Source organism: Pocillopora verrucosa, chromosome 14 (genome assembly GCF_036669915.1).
Source record: "Pocillopora verrucosa isolate sample1 chromosome 14, ASM3666991v2, whole genome shotgun sequence".
Taxonomy (NCBI): Eukaryota; Metazoa; Cnidaria; class Anthozoa; order Scleractinia; family Pocilloporidae; genus Pocillopora; species Pocillopora verrucosa.
Window position 1 is genome coordinate 19,512,863 of NC_089325.1, and position 25,897 is coordinate 19,538,759.

Below are 25,897 nucleotides of genomic sequence, written 5' to 3' on the forward strand. Positions count from 1 at the left end.
TATGAGCAGAAAAATTAACAGCTCCCTTCAAGAAGAACATATAGCCCGCCGAGACTAAATTATATTTCGTTCTCACATAGAAAGTCACGAAAAGCCTTAATCCTATTTAATTTCTTTGCGTTAGATCAATTAATTTGCCGCTGCAGATCAGAGACCTTTTTTAAAATTGTACTGATGATGAATTTAGGTTAGCTTCTTGTTGTTGCTAATGAAATGAAAAAGACGTGAATGAAAGTGATCCTCGCAGTAATGTGCACTACTTAGGCAGTAGTGAAAATAAGGCCTGAAAAAATGAAAAAGAGTAGCTCAAAAATTGAATGGCCGAGGTGTGTACGGTCTCTGCACTGTAGATATTTGTTAATTAAGTAATGTAGAGAGCATGTTCGTTAAGGAAAACACCGGCAAAAACATTTTGATTACACGAACAGTATTAATCGTGGAAAACTGTCAAATCAGGAACCTTGTCATTGATTCAAAGGATTCTTCATCAAATTCATGCGCATCGTATTCGTGTTCGGCCGTCAATAGTACTTAGTGCAGTAGGAGATCCCTTACCTAAGTGATGGGTGATAAGCTCATTCCAGCTTAGCGCTGTCGATCCTTGTTTAGGGGATACATCGTGGTTATATTAATACATTGTGGTTAGTTGTAAAAGACTTGGTACTAACAAAAATTTTCTTTTCAGGACGGTCACTGATAAGATTGTGAATTGTTTAAGAAGTCATTCGTGATGTTGTTGGAACACACTTTGATTTTGGTGCGTTTGTTGCTGGAATTGACTAAGGTCTTCGTAAATGGCGATCAAGGTAATTTATTTTCGTCGATGAACCGGGCTGACAGTAGTTAGCCCCAACAGTTCAAACCAAATTTCGATATCTGGAAGAGAAGGGGACCTATATAAATATAACACAACGCGGAAAACGCGTAAGCAAATATCCTTTCTGACACCTATTAATTGCTTTTGATTGTTAACTATAATTCGTTGAGTTTTGAGCGACGGCAATTCGGCTTAATTTTTTTAATAGATGTATCGACCACCCATGTTGCAAAGCATCCTTCCCTGAATTGCGTGTTTTCATTACACAGGTCTTGAACTAACAGGAACTTTGAACGTTGAATGAACATTACAATCCAGGTTTTAATACCAGAATCTATCTTTTACGTATTTTAAAAATCCTACTCAGCTTTGTTTGGAATATGAATGTTGTGCCGCGTAGCACTGGGAACACAAATGGTGAAACAGAGAATTAACTCTGAAGTGTAAATTAAAGTGCAACTTAAACCCATGAATAACCCACAGGGCGTTAGCCCTAATAAAGGGAAACAGGGAACCACACGAGGCAAAGAAAAAATCTTTTGACCTCGGTGGGAATCGAACCCACGACCTCCGGATTAGATCTACCGTTACTCTGCCGACTGAGCTACGAGTCTGCTCATATGTACCCTTACTTTCTCTTCGCCGCGATTCACCATCCTAAATCGTTCCCGACTTTCTCTGTGCGACCACGTAGCTCAGTCGGCAGAGTAACGGTAGATCTAATCCGGAGGTCGTAGGTTCGATTCCCACCGAGGTCAAAAGATTTTTTCTTTGCCTCGTGTGGTTCCCTGTTTCCCTTTATTAGGGCTAACGCCCTGTGGGTTATTCATGGGTTTAAGTTGCACTTTAATTTACACTTCAGAGTTAATTCTCTGTTTCACCATTTTTGTTTGGAATACTTGTGGACAAGTCTCTGTTTCGGTACTGCGATAACGAGGTTGGCCGGGAAAAGGTCCATGTCGCTGAAAAGTTGTATTTAAAATTTAGAACGTTTTGTAATTACTACTTGATTATCCGTTGAATCATGTGATAATTAACGATACATTCATACATTAGCGTGCGTTCAAGGGAATATGAAGCACGAGGAAAGTTTGGAGAACACAAGAGAAGCGTAAGAGTTGCTCGAGGCACAGCCAGGAGCAACTCTAGCTTCTTGAGTGCTCAAAAAAGCTACCAAGTGCTTCATATCCCATGAATGCACAGCTTTCGTATGAACCAATGGTTTATAATAATGTCAACGCAGTATTTTGGATATTGTTTTCTCACAATCCGGAAACTTTTGTGAAAGACAGTGCGCAATAAATCTAAACTATACTGTCTTTTAACCAAAAGAAGCACTAATGAAAAAAAACGCGGTCAATAACTTATTCCTAAACTAAAAAAATGATGGTTTTTGACATAATGTATTCAGAAATCCGAATTTTTGATAAAAATCTCAGAACCAAATAACCGCCTACCACCTACCAAGGGTAAGGCAAAAAAATAGCGTAAAAATATTTTGAGATAAAGCTTTAATCAATTATATAACAATTATACCGTTAAGAGGCGAAAAACTCGGATTTTTTCCTTGCGTACATGCGACCGGTGTTGAAGATTCGTTATTTGCTCGACTTCACAGCCAGAAAATTTCGAAACGTTGTGTTTAAAATTCAAAAAGTTGCCATATTTAAAACAAATTCTTTTATTGCACAGTACTTCAAGGACATATCAATAATAATATCAATACTATTTACCGGGAAAAAGGATGGTCCGAAATTGGCGAAGTTCCACTTTTGCCAGCAAATTCAGTATCCATTTTCCATCCATAATTCGGATCGTGTAGCTGAGTCACTTTCCAAATCGAGTATCTTTCCTACATGTTCTTTTTTCATAGAGCTCCTAAAAGTCTATTTTAATCCGGATGGAACAGGAAAAAACTTCTTGAAAATCTCAAAACTCGCGGTCAGACTGGTCAAGAAGTTCGCAGGCAATCGCGGAGGAAAATTTCCAATCTCGAGACATTTGTTTGTGACGTTATTGGGGTACACAGTTGGATTATGAAACACGCACACGCTATTGAATTTGGGTACCTGAATTTGCTTGCTATGTTATAACTCTCTGGCCTTTTTTTGACAAATAGTCTCATCTTTTATTGTTCACTTATTGAGTTTTCTTTGGTCCCTCTCATGACATAGCAAACTGTACATTTGAAAGGGACCTCTGTGGATGGACTAACGAGAAGCAAAGTGATGATTTAGACTGGATCCGTTATCGAGGATCCTCACCCACAAGGTTAACAGGACCTTCTCGAGATTTTTCAGGTCAGATTATGTTCATTACTCCTATTTTGTTACTGTAATAGATAACTGTACTCGAGTGAATGTAATAGATAACTGTGCTCGAGTAAATGAAATTGGTAAATGTTAAACCTGTTGAGTTATGTAAAAGATTATGTATTGAGCGAATAACACGCTCATACTCGCAGAAAAAGTAGACCTCCGAGTGCTCACAATAGCAATCGAACCTTCGACCTTCCAATTAGCCCTCCAGATGCTATAGCCACTCTCTTTGAGCGTGAGAATATACACTTCATAATCTCTTGGTTTAACAAGGTCCATAGCCATTTTTTTGGCCGAGGGTGATAGGAAAGGAATGTCGAATCTGATGCCTTTGCACAATCTTGATTTAAAAAAGGATGGTATATGTTGAGCCAGGTGATTTAAATAAAAGGTGATGTGTTAAATGATTGACACAGGAATACTCGGAGAAAAAAGAGAACTGTGGGCGTTCCCAATAGGACTTAAACATTCGATCTTCCGATTAGCCGCCCGGATACACAGAGCCTCAGGAGACTCTTTGTAGGCTAAGCCGTTTAACCGAGTGACAAACGTTCTTCATACTGCTAGAATGTCGAACGTGATGCTTTTGTGCAATTATAATGTTTATGAAGATGGTTAATGTTACGCTTGGTGATTTAAGTCCATTAAGACATACTTCCCTCATACCCTTATAATAAGAAAGACGAATGCGATACTTTTGCTCAATGATGATGAAAAGGAAATTCCCCCCTTACAACAAATTACTACGTATAGTACAAGCAGAAGACTAATCAAGTCAGAAAAGAAGACTCAAATAACATTAGACCAGGACAAAGCAGCTCAAAGCTTTCCAAGCGCAGAAAAGGACCCGAAACTTGGAAACTAGGGAGCCTGGTGAACAAGTTACAAACAAGTAGGGAGATCACTTGTGACTGCCACAGCAGAGTGTAGGTAAACAGTTTTCTTGCCTTTCGAACAGTTCTTGTGGTTTTGAGAAATGAGGACCGCAAAATCAAAGCGACCGCTTTACTCGATGAAGCTTCAACGTAGTAGGCGAACACGAGCTTCAAGGAACTCCGACGAGTAACCGTGAACATTTTAAACGGCCAACCTGAAACGTTTAAAACCATGTCTGTCGAAGTTGAGATGAAAAGTTTGGATCGTAGCGTGAGAAAAACTACTAACGCCTTCACCACAGAAAAGACTCATAGGAAACTTAGAGGTAATCGATTGGATAAAGTATGGGAACAAGTGGTTACACCTTGTGAGTGAAACAAATCACACGCTAAAATCCTTGTCGAATCGATTGTAGATGATAGCCGGCCAAGAAGAGATTAGCGACAGCGGCGGTTCATTTGAAGATGGCGTCAGGCAGGACGCTGTTTTTTTTTTTAATGTTTCTATAGGGCGGTAAATCGGAGAGGAATACCTGGGGAGATGTCATCTGATAATGGACGAATTTTGTTGCTGCTAGAAAATATTTGCGAGAATCGTTTGAGAAGGTGGATCAAAGTAAGACAAGACAAAGCACCGCGAACAGAGGAGACACATGTAACTCCAATCCTCCACAAGCACCAAATTTTAGGGGTGTAAATGAATTGTTATGAACAACTACTGTAAATATAGTCATGCTGACATGCATACCATAGAACCTTCTAAAACATTTTATTAGGTCACGTAATTATGATGTAATACTACCAAAATAGTCGTGTTGTAAGCTTCCGGAATGTCCGAGAATACTTTGTAAATGTATGTAAGGACTCAGTCGTGTAGTACTCGTAGTTGTTGTGGAAGAGCAAGCCGGAAAAAGGAGCGACTCCAATAGACAATACAATAGTTATCCTCAATGAACTTACTTAGGCTTAGTACAGTCTATATCTTAGCTCACCACCGACACAAACTCAGTTTTCTCCAGATTACCTCAAGATGGACAGAAGTTCTCTCTAGGTATAGCTTTCAAAACAGTTGGTCACTTCCGACAACAGCAATTAACTAACTACTACGACTGAGACCTTATACACATTTATAAAGCATTCTAAAAAATTCCGGAAGCTTACGACGCAATTATTTTGGTAGTATTATATCATACCTACGTGAACTATTAGGACGTTTTAGAAAGTTCCATGCCATACATATATGCATGACCAAACATTCTCGAAATTTAATTGTAAGATACTTATCTTACAGTTGTTATCCATACCAGCGATGATGATGTTAATGGAGATTGTGAATGTTAAGCCTAGTAATTTACGTGAAATATGATGTATTGAGTAAATAGCAGAAGCATGCTTGGAGCTATAAAGAACTTCGAGTTCTCCGAATAGTATTCAAACCTAGGATCTTCCAATTTGTCAAACCTAGGATCTTCCAATTTTTTACTTCGGATGCTTTAAAACTGAGTGATAGAAGACTTGTGGCAGGCCAGGTCGTTCAAGTAAATCCATTGTGACAAACGTACTGCATACTGCAAGGATAAGAATGTGGAATATGATGTTTTTGCGCAATGATGTTATTAATGAAAATGGTAAATGTTAAGCGTGTCATTTTTGCATTGAAAGATGATGTAATGAGGAAATGAGATATGCATGCCCGGAGGAAATTAAAGAAATCCGAATATTTGGCATAAGACTCGAACCTACGACCTTCCGATTAGCGTATTGGATTCTCTACCAGTGTGATACGAGGGACTGGTGTGAGGTTATCCGTCTAACCACGTCCATGGCGACAAACGTCCAGCATACTGCTTCGACAAAAATGATGAATGTGATGCTTTTGCACAATGATGATGTAAATGAAGATGGTAGATGTTAAGCATGGTTATTTACCTTAAAGATGACGTAATGATGGTGGAACTCTTTCACAACACATTTGCTGAGGGATTATAGATTTCTCATAGAGTCACGTTCTTGTCTAGTTTATGAGGACACTAAGATATTGCTTTATTAGCTCTCTGTAAGCCATGTTTATTTCTTGCATTTGCAGCCATTATGATACCAACTGAATCTTCTGCAAATTGTCTTGTATAGGCTAAATTCTTATATTTTTAGCGAGTGCTTCCAAGTTAACAGAGGAGCAATCTAGTGACTCTTTGAGGACAATTTTTGATTTACGAGTGGTATATCCTCAAAGATACTGTCAAGCCAATTGTATGGTGGGAGGAAAACTGGCTCAACTTATTTTAACACAAACATTAAAAAAACAAAAGAGCAAGAATCCAGATGCAATATAGTTTTCCTTATACTGTAAAGAACGATGAACCATGACTTGGTATCAAAGGAACAATTTTTCCCAGCTGTGATTTCTTTGATAACAAGTCAGACAGAGTATATATATTGTTAATGAGTGACTTTATTATTATGTCAGTTCGTTCCTATGTCCAAACATAGAATTACTTTTCTATATTATTTGTTTCTCCTGGAGAATTTGGTTCACAATACTGACCAATTTCGTCACAAAGAGTGAGGAAATTTGAACAGGAATAACGGTTCTACGGCAATCCATCAGATTGTTACTTATGCAGTTCTATTCACCAATGATGCCTGGACGTGTAGGTTGATTATCGGAGATTATTAATCGTTTAATATGGAGCTTAATGTTATGAGGTTTGTCTCTAAATCAGATTTCGAACAAAACTAAGTCAGCACGCCACCGACAAATCACAATATTTTGCTTTCGGATCTTCGTCTGATAAATGTTTATTTTTGGTAAGGCGACGGCTATGATAAGATGGAGTGCTTTCAGCCCAGAGAAAGTTTGAGCTATCATTTCATTATCATAGGAAACGGCCATTACATTTATATACATTCGGGGAATGGCAGTCCAAGAGATAAAGCAAGACTTAAGAGTCCCTTGATGACTGGTACGCAGTGTATGACGTTCTACTACAATTTCTACGGCCAAACAATGAGTTGCGTTATTGTTTACATCAAAACTACCGACGGTACTGAGAAAGTTGTGTGGATCAAGTCGGGCCACTGGGGAGACCGCTGGATCAAAACACAGATTGAGATCAGTGAAGAGAAGGCCAGCTATCGGGTTAGTTATCAATTCCCTTCTCCTAAATTTCTGTTTAAATCCGAAAGGACTAGAAGTACCATGACCAGAGTATAGCTGATTACTCACCCCACACTAAGTAGGTGATATGAACGATACTTAGGAAACTGTAAATTTCCCACAGTAGGCTAGGCTGGTTGAAGGGTATTAGGGCAGTACTGAGAATTCGATATACAGTTTCAAAATCACACATAGAGTAGAATAAGTGGAAAATGATCAATAAGTTGCAGGTTTAGAGCAGGATTCTGACTGTCGTATGCCATGGTCATACTCGTTGAGGGAGATTTCTCAAAAATAAAAGTTATTCAACGATTTTTGTGAAACTTTCTATGGATGTTCCGCACCAATCACTGCTTCGATTAAAAGAATGTAGATCACCATGCTAACAAAAGAGATATGATGGGCCAATGTTACTCCACTCATGCCTGTCATAGCACTAATCAAGAGCGATATTCCATTGGTTTATGGTACATTTGCGGCGTCTTTAAGAAAGATTTTTAAAAGTTATGATTAAACAAAGCAGTTGACCATATGAAACCATCTAATATGTGAAAATATTTCACAATTTTCAAACGAAATTGACAAAAACCGTTCGTGCATCCCACTTAGTTAGTCTCTTCAAAGGAGATTCATTTTTCCATCAAAATTCTGCAGAAAAATGCAAGTTACCGCGCTCGTTTGAGAGCGAAAGACCATCTTCCTATCAAACTCGTCCATTGAAAGTGAGAAAAGCACTTAAAGGTGATATTATCTTTTCCGTTTACAAGATAATGAATGGCCTTATGGTCATACGCAAAAGCAGTGAGACGATAATAGGTGAACCTGGCTTTCAATAAAGAAATGCTTTTTTCTACAAATGATGACTTAGAGGAAATGCAAAATTTCCAGGGCGGTTTTTCTTTTCATAAATTAGATCATTGTGGAGGGAGTTAGAGGAAGTTCGCACCTTGGCGACGCAGCCTTGGACCAGTTTCATTTCATAAATGGATCATGCCAGCAAGGTTTGTAGATGACCGCTTTGGTATTTTCTAAATCAAACGACAAGAAAGGAACACAAAATTATAATCAGTCAGACATTCCCATTGGCAAAAATTACTGAGTCCAGTGAACATACCTCGAAATCTAAAGCGTGCAAGAATTAGACGACAAAGAGTACCAGAAAATAGAGAAAAAAAGTTTGTTTCGCAAGCGGACGGCTGAACATACGTTTTCTGTATGCTTCTCAAGATATTATCGTCCGCACTGAAAAACCGACTGCACTTAATTGTTCCTTACTCACTGACATTAAAAACTTTGCACTTAACTCATACGTAGTCCATATTAAAATGAACACGGTTTCAACTGAAAGTCATCACTAAGAGTAAGAATCACCACAATTTGAGATGAATGATGCCTTTTTCAGCCCGCCCTGTGTTTCGCGTCATGTCAACGAGGGAAGACAACAACAACATTTATCGCGTGCATGCAGTACCAGCCCACGACCAATGGCTACACATGTTCTCATTTACAACTGGTCAAAGCCGGTGCAAAGAAAACGATACCATGTATTTCATTTATCCTCCGTCCAGATCCGGAAAGTCAATCATATCCTCAACCCTTCATCTCAATGACTCTGACCGTTTTCCAAATGATTTCTTCATCGCTGGAAGAAATGAACACACCAATGATATTTTTGAGTTAACCATAAATTCTAACATTTCCAATAAGATAACCGTCTCAAACCAATCAACCGACTGTTGCTATTCAGCTCGGACGAGCAGAATTCCAGTTATACTTCTCCCGGGTAAGTTAGCACTAGCTGCAGCGTGTCTGGCATTTGTCTAGGAATTCTTTCTGTGCGACATTCCCGCTGTTAGAGTCGTAAAGTAAAATGCAGATCATAGCAAAATATTTTAAGCACTTGATAGAATGTTTACGTTATAGCAAAGTTCGTTGATGTAAATGTGACTTCGAGGTTCTTTTCCACACATTTGGTTCTGTTTGGAAAGATGGAAATTGTTCATTTGTAGAAACCAAAAAAGTGAACGGTGCTTTTTCTTCGTTCTGATTGAGAATATCTGAGGTGACCGGGAAAGCACAATTTCCCATTAAACATCCCAAGAAAAAAAACAAGATAGCTCCTTCGATCTCCTATTAATTTCTCGTTTGGTATGATTGCAAAGTTCCTTTAATCATTTCTTCCTCACTTAACACTTTTGATTTGTCTATTCCAATAATGCATTTTGTCGAAGAGAGTAACAGAAGCTGTTATCCTGGCTGGAAAGCTGTCGGATCGACTTGTCTTCGTTTCTTTGTCAACACGAGAAGGACCTGGGACGGCGCTCGTGCATTTTGTCGGCGCCTAGGAGGAGACCTAGCATTACCAAAGATGTCTGAGCCTTTCAGTACAACTTTGACGGAACTACTTATGCTCTTGACCAACGCAGAGACCGACCTTTATGTTGGATTTCTTCGATCGAGGCTCAGGGTTGGAGCTGACAAGTGGGTTTGGAACGACGGAAAGACAGTGGACGGGCAGCAGTTTAAGCGCGGTTATCCGATGAACGGTTTAAAGAAATCATGCGGCGCGTTGAGTAAGGATGACATGAAGCTTTTGAATACTGACTGTAGCAATATGAATGGATTCATATGTGAAAGCTACCAAGGTGCGTTGAACAACTTCCAACGTCATTTAAACCATATGACAATAGAGTTCTAAAGCAAAATGTACAATAAATTGCTATAAGATTCCCAGGCAAGCAAAGTTTTTGCCACCGACCTTTCATGTGTATGACCTGAAGATCAGTAAATAAAAAATGTTATGAAACTAATCTTCTATTCATCTTCTTTAATTCATGAATCTGATGAGGGTAATGACTTCAAACATTTAGTCTCGTTGTATTTTCACCTTTTGAAAATTTCACGGCTTACATTGATTTGTTTCCCTGCTCGAAACAGTGAATGTGATCAAGTATAAAACTGATGGCAATGACGTTTTTGAGGGAAACGTCTCAGTGACAGCGGCGGACCAGTCTCAGTTGTTTGGTCCTTTATTCCAGAGAGAGGTAACCTCCATTTCTTATTTCAATTAATTTTTCTTACATGTAACTGAGATTTGAAGTGAGTTTTAAGAATTTTTTGCTTGTTTGCTTGCATAGGGAAGTGCCCGGAAATGGATAATTACACTTACCAGGCGGATCTGGGTATTCTCAGCTACAGTAGACATGTTTATCAGCTGCTGTGATCAACATACAAAAACGACAAAGTTGTTAGTATCTGATGGCAATATGTTTTACATAGAGTGTGAAGAAACTGCTATCGTCAATCATCCGCCTACCACTTTTGCGTTTCGATGTACACCACCAAGGAGCGGTTCACAGGTCCTATTAGAGCTCCTTGACCATCAGTGGAATCCCCCCATCAATAGTGTTGCGGTGTCTGGCTTCGGTAAGTTAGACACATACAGGGAAGTGTAGTTTGTACGTCACTAGTTGGAGAAGACTCCTTTGAAGATTGGATCGCTGTCCTTTCAATTCACCATCAGTTGCTCCTTCTGAGATCACGCACTAAGATAGGTCACATACCCGCATTGGTCAGACATGTACGTATCAGACTTTTTCTCATGTATTGCTAGGATTAGTAATGTCAAAGCGTCCTGGTGTGTCGCGCAAGATGAAGATCACGAGTACATCAGTTTTAAGTCAAATCGCCATGAGAGTGTAAGGACAAATATATTTCAGGATTCCTGGGGAAGATTAATACCACCGGACATCCGATTACTTAAAAAAATTTCTATGGAAAATTTCTAGTACACAAACGGTCATGACTTAAAGTACTGAGTAAGAAAACACGGTAATAGATTAATAGACTTTCCTGTTGTGATACCCTTGCTCTATCGAAGGTAGAGCCATCATGGAAGAAGGGCTAAAGAATAAGTTTAGCAAAGCGAAATCTCAAAACTTTACTGGTCTAATAACTCTTCACAAAGAATTTTTTTTTACCAGGGTTCACTAATTCGTACTATTACTGACATATCAGGGTTTGTCCCTCGATTATATTATTTGTAATTTAAATTGTGATGTTTCGACTGCACAATGCATGAACATCAACTTTTTAAAACAAAATGTATGGAATAATCACGTGGTGGTTTACATCAAAGGTGACCACACTGTTGGAACACTTTGTTTATTCACAAATTAATACTGGAGAGAAAATTAGTTTCAGACAAGTATGTTTTGATCGACAAATAACGCTTTCAATCAGTTGTCATCAGTAAAAGTTTTGTTCATGTTGCTAAGTTAGACTCCTCATGCAAACCTTTCCTTGGCAGACTCTATTGGCAAAGCTCATGGAACTAGTAGAGAATTATGGTATAGGTACGTTAACACTGAAGGATTTGCCACACTTCGCGAGAATCCAATTTTTGAACAGCCACCAGATGGATACACAACGACATTTAACATGTCTGCCGCATTTGAAGTCAGCGACAACTATGGCGAACGATTGACGGCTTACCTGAAGGTACTCTTCATGTAGGACAATTTGTCAAGAGGTGTCATTACAACATTTAAATAAAGTTCGGAAGTTGTTATCCTAACTGATCTCATTAGCCTTATGAACCATTTCAAACCTTTACCAACAATCATGGAAGAGTGTCTAACCTCAGCTAATTCTTCACATTGAAAGTCATTTTACCAAATATTGACGATGGGCACACTTTCTATTTGCTAGACTTTACGTGCTAATGACAAGTAAAACGACACATTTAGGTGTAAATAAGCTAAATCGACAACAGTTTCCTTTTGCCTGGGCGTTTAAGTTAGACATCAAGCATTAACCACACAAACATTTTCTGAAACCCACTCGTCTTTACACTTAAGGTACCGAAGAGTGGGAACTATACTTTGTCGTTGTCTTGTGGAGATGAATGCGAATTGTGGTACACAGAATATCACGAAGAAGAACTATCATTTGAGGAAAAGTTACCTTCCAATTCGGGACTAGTTGAGACCATGTTGATACAGTTACGCAGATGGACAATTTACGACGAGCCAGACAGGTGGGGCTTTACCGAGCCATTTGAATTTTATGTATGCAACGTCATATTTGACGTAATTGTGTACTTTTGGTATTCTAGATGCCTGAGGAAGGAAGCCAAGTCAGGGGTGTACCTAAATAAATGTCGGTTATATGCACTGCAAGTGTATATGAAGGAAGAAATGCAATTTAAATGTTTATCTGTTGGAATTAGTGACCAGACATTTATAAAGGAAGAACCTATTCAAGGCAATCATCTGTATGCATTTCCACCTGGTGAGTTTTATTTAAAGTGGAATTCCAGAATTTACTGCGTTTTATGCCGTGGTCTTGAGCGCTTGACGTGTGGAAATAACTTTCTGAAACGTTAAAGAACAGCAGCCTTCATCTTGGGCTCAAATTTGTAAAACTATAATTTGACGGATAATCTACCTATGCAGGTGACATTTACTCAATTGTACCGTTTGTTTTTGTCCTTTCAACAGGAAAAAGAACCTTAAGTTTTACCATTCTGCAACCAGATTATATCAATGCGAAAGTATTAGCTCTTGGATCCGTTTTACGCATTAGGGGCAAGTTACTTATTCTTCTTGTATTTTTCTTATAGAGAGCATGAAAGCAAGAAGCTCATGTCCATAGGTTTAGAGTTTTGTTAATGAATTCATATTTTTGTATAACATAAAACGTTACAACGGTCATCCTTTTATCGGTGATAACGTACTAATGGGCGGACAAGCCAACCGATTCATCGACCTTTTGACTGTTTGACTGACTGATTTAGGGCTAACTTAAAAAATTATCCTAAAGACAGACCGAACTAAGACCAGTCTGGACTTATTAAAATTATTTTGTTTTTAGCATCGTACAAGTACTGTTGTCAAGGCATGTACTGCCCAGATTGTCCATTATTACTGGAGTTCCATGCCTTTGGTAATAAATACCTTGTTAATCCACATGTCAACTTAACATGCTCAGAAAACATGTTCGAGAAAGAAATAGATGTAATTGCTCAGCCTGGAGTCCATTCCTTGAAGGTATGGACAGTTGTAGACATATTGTGCATAATTTAATGAGACTGAGCCAAAATCGTTTGCGATAAAAGAAACAGTTATCCCATCCCATCGCAAGAAATTGTACATGCATCAAAAGGTAATTAGTCCGTGACTTTTATGGAAAAGGAGAACCGGAAATGATGGAGAAACCTCCATTGGGAAAAATTAGAACTTAAACAAATTTCAGCTGCAAATGAAGCCAGAATACAAATTGTACTTTGGTGATAATAAAACCGGGGATAAAAGCAGTCGCCGTCGTAGAGGTATATACACTTTGTGCAATTTTCATTTCCAACATTTCTCTCCATGTTGTGTTGTACTTTCAGTTCAAGAGGCCCAAGGCAGTCTGAGCTAAATTAATGCACCATGTGGTGTTTAATTTTGCGCCTAAGTTGGAAGCTAAGCTTGGTGCCTTCCCACAAAAGCCTCATTAAACTGACTTGAAAATAAATTCCCAATTACCAGGGCTTTAAAATTATTGCACATTTCTATGTTGCGCGATAAGTTACGAAATTGTTAAAAATATCAACTTTAACTATATTCATAGATTTATTACTCATTCACAAATGACTCAACAGAGTGGAGGGGAAAACAAAAAGTTGCTGATGTTATGGTTAAAGGTTAGCAGTCGTCCAATTTATGAACTAAAAAGCGTTCTATTTTTCGTAATTAAAAACTGTATCTAGGTAATTGTTTTTATACTTAGATTCATGCCTTCTTCTGGACGATGTAGTACTGAAAGACTATTCTCAATTTTCATACATTTCAGTTGCAACCATTTCCAAATTAGCATCAGATAACATCCAAGATTGGACACTCAACGGATGGATGGTATCTGGTAAAAACATAAAACAATTTATTGCAAGTTTCTGCTTTTGATGAGCAAGTTCCTTGTAACCTTTTAGTAAACTCTTATTTCCTTTACTTCTAGGAGGTGTTGGTTTGGTCAATGAACTCCCTAATGGCAAAATAGAAAGCCCATTGCTGCCATGGAAACCATTTTACATGGACGTTGGGTTATGCCTCCGCTTTAAATTCACACTTTCTACTCATTTTCACCCTTCATTGAATGTGTTTATTAAAACTCCACAACAAACAGTTTTGATTTGGAAATTGCGAGGCCACCAAGGGAACGAACCCAACATCGCAACAGTCTCGTGGAAGCCGCTAGAGAAAATTCAAGTATACAAAACTTTTTATTCGGCTGGTATTGAAATATCACGTGACTGATCTCTGTATAAAAATCCTTCATTCACTGCAGTACTCCGTTGCTTTCCAGATTATTTTCGAGGTCCTTGGGTCTGGAAATGGTACACCTAACATAGTTGTCGACAATATTACAATAACGACTGAAACATGCGCACTGACACCATCTCATGCTTCTCCAGGTAAAAGATTGCAAACCTTGTTTTCTTTACATTATAAGGAACTTGTTCAGTGTTAGAAATACTCTGACTTATAGCGCAGGCTGACCGCTTCATTAATATCAAGAGTCCTTCCTCAGGAGAGTGGTGAACCGCGCTTAAACAATAACTTTTTGGAAGTTACAAAATATAAAAATATATAAAACAGAGATATATAGGGATACGAGCAATTTTCCCCTACATAATCAGAAAATGATAAGAAATTCCTTACGTCGTTTGGTAATGAATAATGTTTTTGATAGATTTTGCTTGCAGTCCAAATGATTATCAATGCGATAATGGTGAATGTACAAGCTCCTCACAGCGCTGTGATAACGACGTCAACTGTATGGACGGTTCAGATGAAAAGGGCTGCACTTGCCTAACTGTTGAGTTATCATGTTCGACTGGTAGCTGTGTTCCATCTAATAAACTGTGCAATGGATTCGATGACTGCTCAGATGGAAAAGATGAAAAAGTCTGTGGTAAGCTCTCTCTACATATATCATTCTACTTTTAAAAAGGTCCTTTCTTGCTGAATCCACGAAATTTAAACATGTGCGGTTTGCCCTTTTTAGTTTCGGGAGTCACCTCCTCGAGCCTTTTTAGTGCTTTATTTTTATTTTTTTATAAGAACTAGGAGTGATTATCATTCTCTTTAAAACACCTTTAAATTTGTCAAATGGCAATCTGTTTAAGAGTTTGAAGAGAAAGAGTCGAAAATGTTTCGGAGATAAATTTTATTTTTCTTGCAGGAGCTACATGCCCTAGTAACATGTTTCAATGCGTAGACGGGACGTGTATCCCATGGTCGTCCACTTGTCGCCGTGACAACTACCCGGTTTGTCAAGATGACACACACCAACCATCAATTTGCAGTGAGTGTTTTAAGACATGCGCATGAAGACCTTTAAACTTTACCCTACTTTGGTTCACGGAACGTCCATACAACTGAGCGGAATGGTTAAAATGACAGAATTTGTTAAAAGATGTAAGCGAATTTGCTCAATAATGTACTATTAATTCCACAGCAGCCAATGATTGTCCGCTAAACAACCTCAAATGTAAAGACAACAGCTCCTCAAGGAATTGTGATAAGTACTTTAGAGGTAAACAAACTTTATCATCGTGTATACAACTGGCTGATTTCCATAATTCAAATCATAGAAACAGTACACAACTCGGGGAAACTGCTATGATTTTTTGCAAATAAAGACGTGACATAAATGCAAATGAATTGCTATCAGCATTTTTTGTACTCTTCCTTTAGGTCACTGCAGTTTTGAAAACGGCTTTTGTGGACTGAAACATGACAAAAATACTGAATCTCAGTGGCTATTGAATTCTGGAAAGACCTCTTCGGCGCATACTGGTCCAAGTTATGATCACACCACATTTTCTGAAAAAGGTAGGTTATCCTGGTCTAGTCTCTTTCGTCACAGAGGGGAAGCGTCTTTATGAAAATGTATTCATTGTTTTTTAAGGTGCCTACATCTACATAGAAGCCTCAAACCGTCTCCATGGTGATCGAGCGCGTCTGACAAGCGATTGGTTAAAGCCGAATAAGATTATTTGTCTTCAGTTCTGGTATCACATGTTTGGCAAACACATAGGAGAGCTGATTGTTTACATGGCTACTCACAGTTCGGAAACGATTGTTTGGCATGTCTCAGGAAACCAAGGAAACTCTTGGTTGCTGGCACAGACGACATTACAAGCTGACAGCCGTTATAAGGTTTAGTTGATGACACAGTTTGATGACCAAATCTCATCTTACGCCTGTCAATGTAGTGATATCGAAGAATGCTGAATTAATTAAATTTTTTTTAAATTTAACAATTTCTCTTTAATTTTCAACTCAGTGAACTTTACTATTTTATTTAGTTTATCCTAGAAGGAGTTTCTGTAGAGGGAAATGAGGGAGATATAGCCATAGATGACATCACAGTCCTGGATGAAAGCTGTCACACAAACAACAAATGGGGTAATGGAATTAATTTAAGTCCAGTCTTACCCTATGTAGATATACAGTGCAAAAGATCTCTCCATCACACTACATCTATGCTCTTTCAAAGCTGGTTTTCACCGGCGACAAAATCGGGGTCAAATACAAAATAACTTAATGAAAATCAGATAGCCACTTCTTTTATAATCTGAACCATATTAGGAAACGCCGGCAAAAACGAAAACATGATAAACAACATGATAAAATACTTGAAGAAATAAAAACTTTCGATTCTCGCTACTAAGATTCTGGGTGGCTGATGATGATGTCGTACTTTTGTGTTGTGCAAACTCTATTCTTACATCTAAAATGTTTAGTTTGCATTACTACAGAGAATCCACAGTGCTATTTTGACCACAAAATATGCAACTGGGACATGGATGGATCCTGGTTTCTGAAAGAACTCAGCGGAAGCCGAAAAGGTTTTTTAAATTTATCCTTTTTGTCAAAGCTATGCAGGAGATGTCAGTGGAACTAAAACTTTCCTCTGTCATATAATGTAGATATGGGTCACCCACATCTGCGTCCAATGACTAATCAGCGATTCGACAAGTAGCTCGTTCCAAACGTAGGAAGAAAATGCCATGTCACTTTCTCCGCTATGATTATCATTTGAGTGTTAGATGTCCTTTTATCTTTGGTTTGTTTTCATGCAGAATAATAACCTGAATTTTTATTGCAAATAAACTGGAAAATTGAGGATGATTTATTGAGTAGTTCTATCATGCAGGTTCAAATTGTCATTTTCAATTGCATTGAAGTTCCTCACAATACATCGCCATTAAAAGGGCTGGGATAATTAACAACTATTCAACTCAGTGTCGGTGGCTAGTATTGAAAACACCAGGGAATATTTCTTTTAGTATATACTAAAACAGTTGGAAAAAATAGCGCAAAAAGTGATTTTAACTCATTTATTCCTTCAACGATTACAATATATTCAGGCGCAAATCCCGCACGAGTAGTTTAAAGGTGAATAGCAGAGGATATTCAGAGTTTGAGTGGCCAATCAGAGCGCATCTTCAACATTATTCACTTTTTTAGTGAATACTAACGATGATTAGTATTACAGGCAAGGGTCTACTAATATAAATGTGCAATATTTACATAGACAAAAAATGTTTCAACAATAGTTGTTATTCTGTAGGCGGCTTCCTTAGTTTAAGGCCAGAGGGCAAGACAGTAAAGGGAACAATAACTTCCCCCGTGTTTAGCGGCAACGAATGGAAGTGTATGCGCTTCTGGTACAGAATCGAATCGGGACGTGACGTCCAATTAAGAGTATTCCTAAATGTATCAGATGTATTACAACAGCTTTGGACAACATCTCATAGAAAAACTGGTTGGAACTTTGTTCAGCTGCCAATCAACGCCGAGGGAACAACCCAGGTGAATATTATGTACATAAACCTCATTCTTACTACTCAGAGGTTTATGGCAGTTTCGAAACACAGTGTTTATTTGCCCTACCAGATACTGGGTAACAGCTTATCCGACGAGAACAAGTACCTTGACCGTGTTTTTTCAAAGAACAACTACAACGAAGACTTCATCCAACGTAACACTCAGCGACCTACTACTACTACCGAAACTAACGACAACGTAACTCCTACGACTACAGAAACTATACCGTACGTAAAGGGCATATCTGAGAACATCTCACACATCCCACAACCATTCAACATCCGCGTCGCTCGAAACCTATTACCACACTACGTCAGTTGCTGACTAACGTCAAAGATAAAGACGAACCAAGGAACAGACAGGGAACAGTGTATAAGATCAATTGCTCCGACTGCCACGCCTCCTACATCGGTGAGACTGGCAGAAACCTAACAACTAGACTGACTGAGCGCAAACGAGCGACGAGGAAAGGGCGATGTCAACAATCACATTGCTGAGCATCACTGACTTACGCACCACACCATTGACTGGGACTCTGCGCAATGTCTAACATGCAGCACCAACTACTTTCAACGAATGACCCTGGAAAGCTGGTTTACTAACTTGAAACAGATTCCCTTCAACAGAGGCCAACCACTACCTGCATCATACAAACGACTCATTCACGACATTAACATTAAAAACAAACCGAACAGAACGACCTAACTTCTCTAACGGATAGAGACCGACCAATCACGACCGACCTACGCCACTTGAGCCTTACAACCATTAAAATTACGGTAAACTGACCAATCAGTTTATACAAACCAGACTAAGAACATTCGACTGACAAAAACTATTTACTTGACTCTGATGATGACTTCCGCTTAGGTTGTCGAACGTCAGTCGCCACTACCGACAACAGTCCTTCTCAGGACTACACTCATCTGGACGATCAAACGACATTATTATATGTTACCCCCGGGTTCAAACCATTCACTGTAAATTAATTTCCTCGTGAATATTTGTGTCCAGACTATTACATGCACTTTTTCCAGCTGTTTCCTTCCTCTATTGAAAATTCCAGAACCGGATGCTGAACAGTTTTTCTCTAGAATCAGTCATTACTCTCTTATTAATTGTTCGTACTCTGAGTCACGGCTTATCTCACAAAGACCTCCTTTTATTGTCAGATCGCAATAGCCGGTACATGTCGAGAAACGTCTATTGATATCGATGATGTATCCTTCAGTAAACAGCGCTGTAATGAAATACCATGGGTTCCCTATCAGGGTATGTATTGGACACCCGAGATAACTTTTGCCTGGTTTTACGACACTCAACAGATCCTAATGAGCGTGAATTATTTCGGCTGACGTGATATTATAGATTATCATCAGGAAGTTTTCTTACAGCGAGAGAAGGGAAAAGAGCCAAATTTAACTGTTTTGCTGCTCTTGTTCAAGATAATGTGAAATGTGTGAGTGTAACCCGGTAACACGAGTAAAATATCAGGAAGTTCGAGTTATATTTCAAATAGCAGGTTACGGATTAACCTTCTAGTACAGAAAAATGTAACGAACGACGTCACTTAATAGATTGTGCTGGTTCCATTGTTCATATTTTTACTTTTTCTTGTTTAGAATTTCTTCCTCCTTTACTTCCTGGCTGTCTGAGCCCTCTTGGAATGCAAGACGGCCGAATATTAAACTCTGCAATAACAGCTTCATCTTACTACAGAAGAAGGTCGGCTCCTAACAGAGCGAGGCTTCACATGGCTTTACCTGATAAATATATCTCAGGTGGTTTCACAGGGGGCTGGTGTCAGTATCCTAGTTCAAAGTACCAGTGGCTTCAAGTTGACTTTGGTTTCATAGCAAGAGTAGGCAAGGTTGCTACTCAAGGAAAACAGGAATTTGATTTCTGGGTAACAAAATATTTCCTAGCTTATAAACGAGACAGTAAGAGAAAGCGGTTGCTATATCGACAACATGGAAACGTAAAGGTAGGACGATTGAGATGTGTGGTTGTATTTGGCAGACGAAATGACTTACGCTTGTGCAGTTTAATTAGCTGCAAAATGTCACAATCTTTCTGGTCCCATCAAAGCCTGCGTGGCAATAGCGCATTCGATTTAATAACCGAGTGAAAATCCAATTTTAACGTATGCATCATAATTAGCGATGTATTCTATACAAAACGAATGTAAACCGTCACTGCTCTCCTGCAGGTATCACAGCGACTTCAACCTCACATCAGTATTAAAATTTTTACCATTTAAATTCCTAACGATCTTTAAGACAAAAGGTTCAGTTGGACAAAACTTTTCATGCTGTTGCGTTGTCTGCAAATTTAAAGATGCTGTTTTTCGTAACTGTATTTTGGTAGCCGTACTTTCCTTCTAGAACCATTATCGCGCCCGTGCGCCGAGTCAAGACACGAGTATCTCTGTAATAAATGATTACAAACATCAGGTCTATTCTCTAATCATTTGTTCGCATAGCCCTGTTGGATTTAAGGAGCTGTTAATCATGTTTATGGTATATTATTCAGTTTTTTACAGAAAAGCCCTGAACGGGAAGTCTTCTAAAAACCTATCTTCTTCATGTGATAATCTTTTACCTTAATTTGCTCTATTCCCATGTAAACCAAACAAAGTTCACCTTCTGAATCTATTTTTTTTCTTGTAATTCTGTAGATATTTGATGGTAATTTTGACCGACATACAGTGGTAAGCCACCATCTTGTCCCTCGTATCACCGCCCAGTTTGTCAGAATTTACCCATACAAATTCAATCAGTTTGGCTGTCTTCGAGTTGAATACTATGGATGTCCGGCTGGTGCGTTATATTTCAATTCCTCTAGAACAAAGTTGATTGGAATATTCAATTAACCATATTATTTTTCCGTTGTTGTTTCCTTTTATCTGTTTAACAGATGAAGCTGATAAAGTTAATATCACTCGTGGAATTCCGCACTGTTATGCTCCCCTGGGAATGCAAAATGGACAGATACCCAACGCATCTGTAACAGCATCGTCAAACTTCGGCTCCGCTCACCGCGCGCGGCTGTACACCGTAGCAGAGGGTGGTAAACCTGGAGCCTGGGTGGCCGCCGTATCAGACACGAACCAGTGGCTTCAGGTGAAACCATGCATTGTTCTACCGTAAGCATTTACGAAACACAGCGACTCATCCTGTTAGGAGAATTTTGAAGTGATAGTTGAGAGTTATTCCGTATCGCATTGATTTTACTCTAGTACGTTATGTGAGATCATAGTAGTTGAAAGACAACAACAAATTTATTTACCAACATAGTCTCATTATTTTAGTGCGCCTACGTAGCACGTATAAAGTAAAGGCTTGGGTTTGCGAGTAGAGATAACATCTGAGAGACTGTGAGAACTAATGTGTGATATTTTCTGTCTTTTATTGGGCAGATCATCATTTAAGAACGCCGCGACTCTTAATAACTGAAGCCATCGGACTCTTTGTCGTATACATAATATAAGACACCTTTCAAGATATTGGCAATTTTTTTATGAGTCAGTCTTTTACTTTGAAAAAGTATATCATAAACGCCAAAATTTTATTTTTGTTTACAGATTGACCTCGGAACTCTTGCCATGATAAAACGTCTGGATACTCAAGGACGACACGGGGTTGCCGAATGGGTCAGCAGTTTTACCCTATCCTACAGTTCAGTGGAAAGCAACTTCAAATTTTATGCTCAGGTATACGTGGAGAACAATTCATCTTATTTCTCGAGTTTCTTTAATCTGTGAAATTTTTCCCCTTCATTTCTGCATTTGCCCAATCATTTTACAGCTTAAAATGGTAACACTGCAATACAATCACTAAGTGTACAATGCCAGTTCTGCAACCCCCTTCCTCACCGTGTTTTCACATGCCTTTAAGATAGTTCTTTTTGCCCGCGTGTAAAAAATGCACTTTCACACGATGCATTTACTGTAGAACCTGGACGGCGATCTGTGACTCAAGACGAACAAATCTGGGTTTTAAACTAAGGATTCCAACAGAGCGCCCAAGGGTTCTTCAGTACATCAATGATACCTTTTTTATTTAAGAAACTGTATATTTAAATATCTTGATTAAATTTCTATAACGAAACGAAAGAGGGAAATTAACGAGGTAAAACAAACAAAAAAGGTCGCAACTTTCCCAAAATCTTAGATCTACATTTATAATCTCATTATTCAGATATTATATATTTAAAATTTCAATAATAGTCACAGAGGAGGCTAAGCGTTTTATTGCGCGGGAGTGGAGGGACTCATCTGACAACAAATCCATTGATACTCCGTTCGCTACCGCGGTGTCATTATCAACAGATGAGTTTGACGAGGTTGTTGCTACTTCTTAACTTGCAAAAATAGTCTTGAAATAAAGGGTCGCTTATAGTGCTTTATTTCTGTTGTTGTTAGATTTTTAAAGCTAACAGAAATCAAAACACAATAGCAGTAAACACAATCATCCCGTCCATATTGGCCAGGTTTCTACGTATTCATCCTCGCACCTGGGTTAATGGGGTGGCTTTGAGAATTGAAATCTATGGCTGCTTTGCAGGTGATCTACTTTTATTGATTTGTTTTTGTTATTTTTCATAAAAACTGAAGTGCACTACGAATTTTGTACAAATTCTCTTCCTATAGGAGCCACTAATATAAGCCAGACCAATCCTATAACTAGAAACGAACGATAAGTTTTATCACAATTCTTTGCCATCTTCGCTCGCTTTGGTACTCGGTACTTTTTGGCAAAATTAATTCAGTTAATCATTTTTACTTTCCCATAATGCACTGATTGGTTAGAGTGATCCCGTTAATAATGTTGGACCGTGCAAGAGTCTTAGATGCCGGCTAGCTGCAGTGTAATACCTCCTCTTCAGTCAGTTTAATCTCTGTGCACTTCTTATATTTTGTGGCGGATATTTAAGTATCTGCTGGATCTAGTGCATGCACTCAAGGCGAATGTAGTAAGTCAAAGCGAACATAAGTAAGAGAGTGATCTTGTCGGTAAACTTACCATCAATTGGTTAACAGCGTGCATAAGTAGGTATGTGAGTAGATAACGTTAACGTTATTCTTCAATTCACATGTTTTTGTTTCTTTAATAGTAAACATGTATATCGAGAAGATTATAGACAAAGGATGCTATAAGGATTATACCGACAGAACCCTTGCGTCATTGGAGACAACGAGTCCGTTATTAGATGGCAGTTATATGCAAAGGGCTGCTGCTATAAGACGATGTGCAAAGGCTGCTTACGATTTGCAACTGAACGTTTTTGCGATTCAAAACGGAGGGCAGTGTATGGGAGGAATCGGAACTCGTTTAAACTATAACAGATACGGAAAGTCTACCCAGTGTCAAGAGAACGGCCGCGGTGGACCATGGGCTAATCAAGTCTATGAGATCAAAAGTAAGAAGTGGAATAAGAGAATTATGGGACAATCTTTTCATATGAATGGCTGATAGTAATAAAAGATTCCTATTTGTCACTTTTTTCTGAGAAAAGTAATAGTGCAACTGATTTGACATGTAATCTCCTTGTCCTTGTGTCCTTTAAAGATCACACTTTGAAACTGTTGGGACAAACCTATTCAAATTGGCAAAATTAAGTTTATTGAGTCTCAGAAAGGTACCTTTTAACAGCAGCCAATCGTCAATCTCCAAGAAATTAAAACTAAAATCCACTCCATTTTGATTTTTTATGATTTTTAAATGTTCTACTGTTGTTGTTGTTTTATGTTTGTTGTTTTTGTTTTTCATGTCACTTATTTAATCAAGAAGTCTGAGATTTTACTCGTTTATTTGACTAGGAAAGTGTAATTTGTCAGATGAATGGTGTGATTGGATGAGCCAAAATGATACAAAAACAAGATGGAGTCTGGCGGAAGCGGCTGACTTAGTCAAAGCTAGCAAAGCCATTGCAGAATTTGCATATAACTTTGTAAACAAGGGTAAGACAAATATTCCTATTTGAAAATTTGCTATCTAGTGATTTTTTGTTTCTACTTGCTATTGACATCAACTTTTCTGTTTTGGCAGAAAATCTAAATGACAGACAGTATGTATTGGAAACAAGCAAGAACAGGCCACAGCGAATCACCACTCCGGTCTCAATAGGGACAAGCATTAATGCAATGACAGTATGTTATTGGTTACAGGATAACTTTGCTATTTTCTCCCTGAAATATGCATCCGGCAACGACGCTGAGGAGACACCACCCTTCAGTTTACATCAGAGTTTAGTTGGAGTTAAAATGAATGTCAAGGAAAGTGTTATGTAAGTATCTCTATCCACTGCTTAGCTATAAAGTGGGCGCACGTTGATAGAAACTTTGACCTTCCACAACTCTTCAACAAATAGAAGGCATTTTCCCGGGTTTTCTGATAAACTAAATCTTCTTATTGAAGGAACACTCAGAAAGCCTATAAACCGTTTACCTCTCGAATATTAGTGGTGCAAGTGCAAAATGAAGGCTATTGTGTTTTTACTTATAAGACATCCACTTTGTTTCTGTCATTATTGATACCAAATGTATACTGCCGGAAGGAAATTAATTTACACCCCTGCGCAGGGGCTCTCTGAGTACGTCCCGTTCACTGAGTACATTTATTATTTGTTCCTGCAAAACCACCCAACTTATTTAAACTGATGACATTTCAAACACAACTGTCTATTTCCGTAGTTTATCACATTTGTCCGTGGAGAGAAATGTCTGGCATCATGTCTGTGCCTCATGGAGTTCTCAATTAGGATTCTGGAAAATTTACAAAGATGGAAAGCTCTTCGATTTTGATAGATGGCTTAGCTCCGAACAAGTAATATCTGGTGAGATGTTACCAGAAGAAATTGTTCTGACATTGTGCCACAGCTGAGTGCCACAGCTGAGTGCCACAGCTGAGTGTCACAGCTGAGTGCCACAGCTGAATCCCAAACTTGGCCTGGATGATACTTAACCCAGAGGAATTTTTTTTTCTGTTTAGATGGTTATTTTTGAGTCGTCAGATCACGAAATTCTGCCTCGTTAAACACAGAAACCAATGAAGCCAAAAATAGAATTTTAACTGGAAAAAAGAGCATGATTAGTGATGAGAGATTTGCCAATCAAAATCGCATAAAAATTTGTAGCTGAAGATGCATGTGTGAAGCTGATGATCGTTGGAGGTGAACACATACTTCAACTTCAAATTCTCAATAATATGGCTCTTTAATTTGTAATTCCAGGGTCAGGAGTTACTACTATAGAATTCCAACAAGGCAATCAAACGTTCTCATCAAGATTGACAGGTGTCAATATGTGGGACCATAATCTAGGAGTGGAGGAAGTATATCGTCTTTCTCTTGGATGTGGACAAGAATCAGGAAATATTTTGCGGTGGTTTGATCTGAGGAATAAAGTGGATATGACGGAGGACGAAAAGGAGATAAAGGAGCCGGCTTGCTCGTATCGTGATGGTACAGGTCAAGTTTTCCTTCCTCAAAGGCGACGGTTGCTACCCCAATTTTCATTAAAATAAATGTGTACTTAGTTTTTGTTTCAGTTTTTGAGTTAGCAATGGTTCAACTTTCATGAAGTGTAATTGTTCAGTCTCACTTGTCAAAGCTCACAATCCGCCACAAAATTTTCAAAATATTTCTTAGCAGAAGTTTTATGTACTCTTTTGGAATGAAGAGAGAAATAGCTCAATGCGGCTGTGTATTTTATTGTGTTAAAAACCAAGACGCGTCAAACATTCAAATACCAAATGTCAAATAGGATTATTTGCAATTCAAAATTTAGTCTTCGACGTTTTTTTACATAAAGTTGGTATGATTGTGTAAACCAAGTGTCAAACAGAAAT

At 38.5% G+C, this 25,897-nt stretch overlaps 1 protein-coding gene across 1 annotated transcript in view; it reads left to right on the forward strand.

Annotated features, from left to right (window-relative positions):
• LOC131793347 (uncharacterized) overlaps positions 1–25,897 on the forward strand; it is a 49,107-nt gene that overhangs the window by 9,244 nt on the left and 13,966 nt on the right. The window contains exons 4-39 of the mRNA XM_066161830.1: positions 2,992–3,117; positions 6,893–7,149; positions 8,081–8,168; positions 8,570–8,950; positions 9,399–9,812; positions 10,105–10,211; positions 10,305–10,593; positions 11,477–11,667; positions 12,027–12,205; positions 12,284–12,459; positions 12,669–12,755; positions 13,006–13,217; positions 13,783–13,855; positions 14,005–14,073; positions 14,167–14,417; positions 14,515–14,623; positions 14,902–15,123; positions 15,394–15,516; positions 15,670–15,747; positions 15,909–16,046; positions 16,123–16,373; positions 16,523–16,622; positions 16,976–17,065; positions 17,791–18,032; positions 18,117–18,245; positions 19,220–19,319; positions 19,670–20,031; positions 20,725–20,866; positions 20,979–21,169; positions 21,631–21,759; positions 22,471–22,612; positions 23,163–23,468; positions 23,869–24,009; positions 24,098–24,335; positions 24,742–24,884; positions 25,281–25,511. Of these exons, the coding sequence (XP_066017927.1) occupies positions 2,992–3,117; positions 6,893–7,149; positions 8,081–8,168; positions 8,570–8,950; positions 9,399–9,812; positions 10,105–10,211; positions 10,305–10,593; positions 11,477–11,667; positions 12,027–12,205; positions 12,284–12,459; positions 12,669–12,755; positions 13,006–13,217; positions 13,783–13,855; positions 14,005–14,073; positions 14,167–14,417; positions 14,515–14,623; positions 14,902–15,123; positions 15,394–15,516; positions 15,670–15,747; positions 15,909–16,046; positions 16,123–16,373; positions 16,523–16,622; positions 16,976–17,065; positions 17,791–18,032; positions 18,117–18,245; positions 19,220–19,319; positions 19,670–20,031; positions 20,725–20,866; positions 20,979–21,169; positions 21,631–21,759; positions 22,471–22,612; positions 23,163–23,468; positions 23,869–24,009; positions 24,098–24,335; positions 24,742–24,884; positions 25,281–25,511 (6,507 nt within the window). The remainder of the gene's footprint in view (positions 1–2,991; positions 3,118–6,892; positions 7,150–8,080; positions 8,169–8,569; positions 8,951–9,398; positions 9,813–10,104; positions 10,212–10,304; positions 10,594–11,476; positions 11,668–12,026; positions 12,206–12,283; positions 12,460–12,668; positions 12,756–13,005; positions 13,218–13,782; positions 13,856–14,004; positions 14,074–14,166; positions 14,418–14,514; positions 14,624–14,901; positions 15,124–15,393; positions 15,517–15,669; positions 15,748–15,908; positions 16,047–16,122; positions 16,374–16,522; positions 16,623–16,975; positions 17,066–17,790; positions 18,033–18,116; positions 18,246–19,219; positions 19,320–19,669; positions 20,032–20,724; positions 20,867–20,978; positions 21,170–21,630; positions 21,760–22,470; positions 22,613–23,162; positions 23,469–23,868; positions 24,010–24,097; positions 24,336–24,741; positions 24,885–25,280; positions 25,512–25,897) is intronic.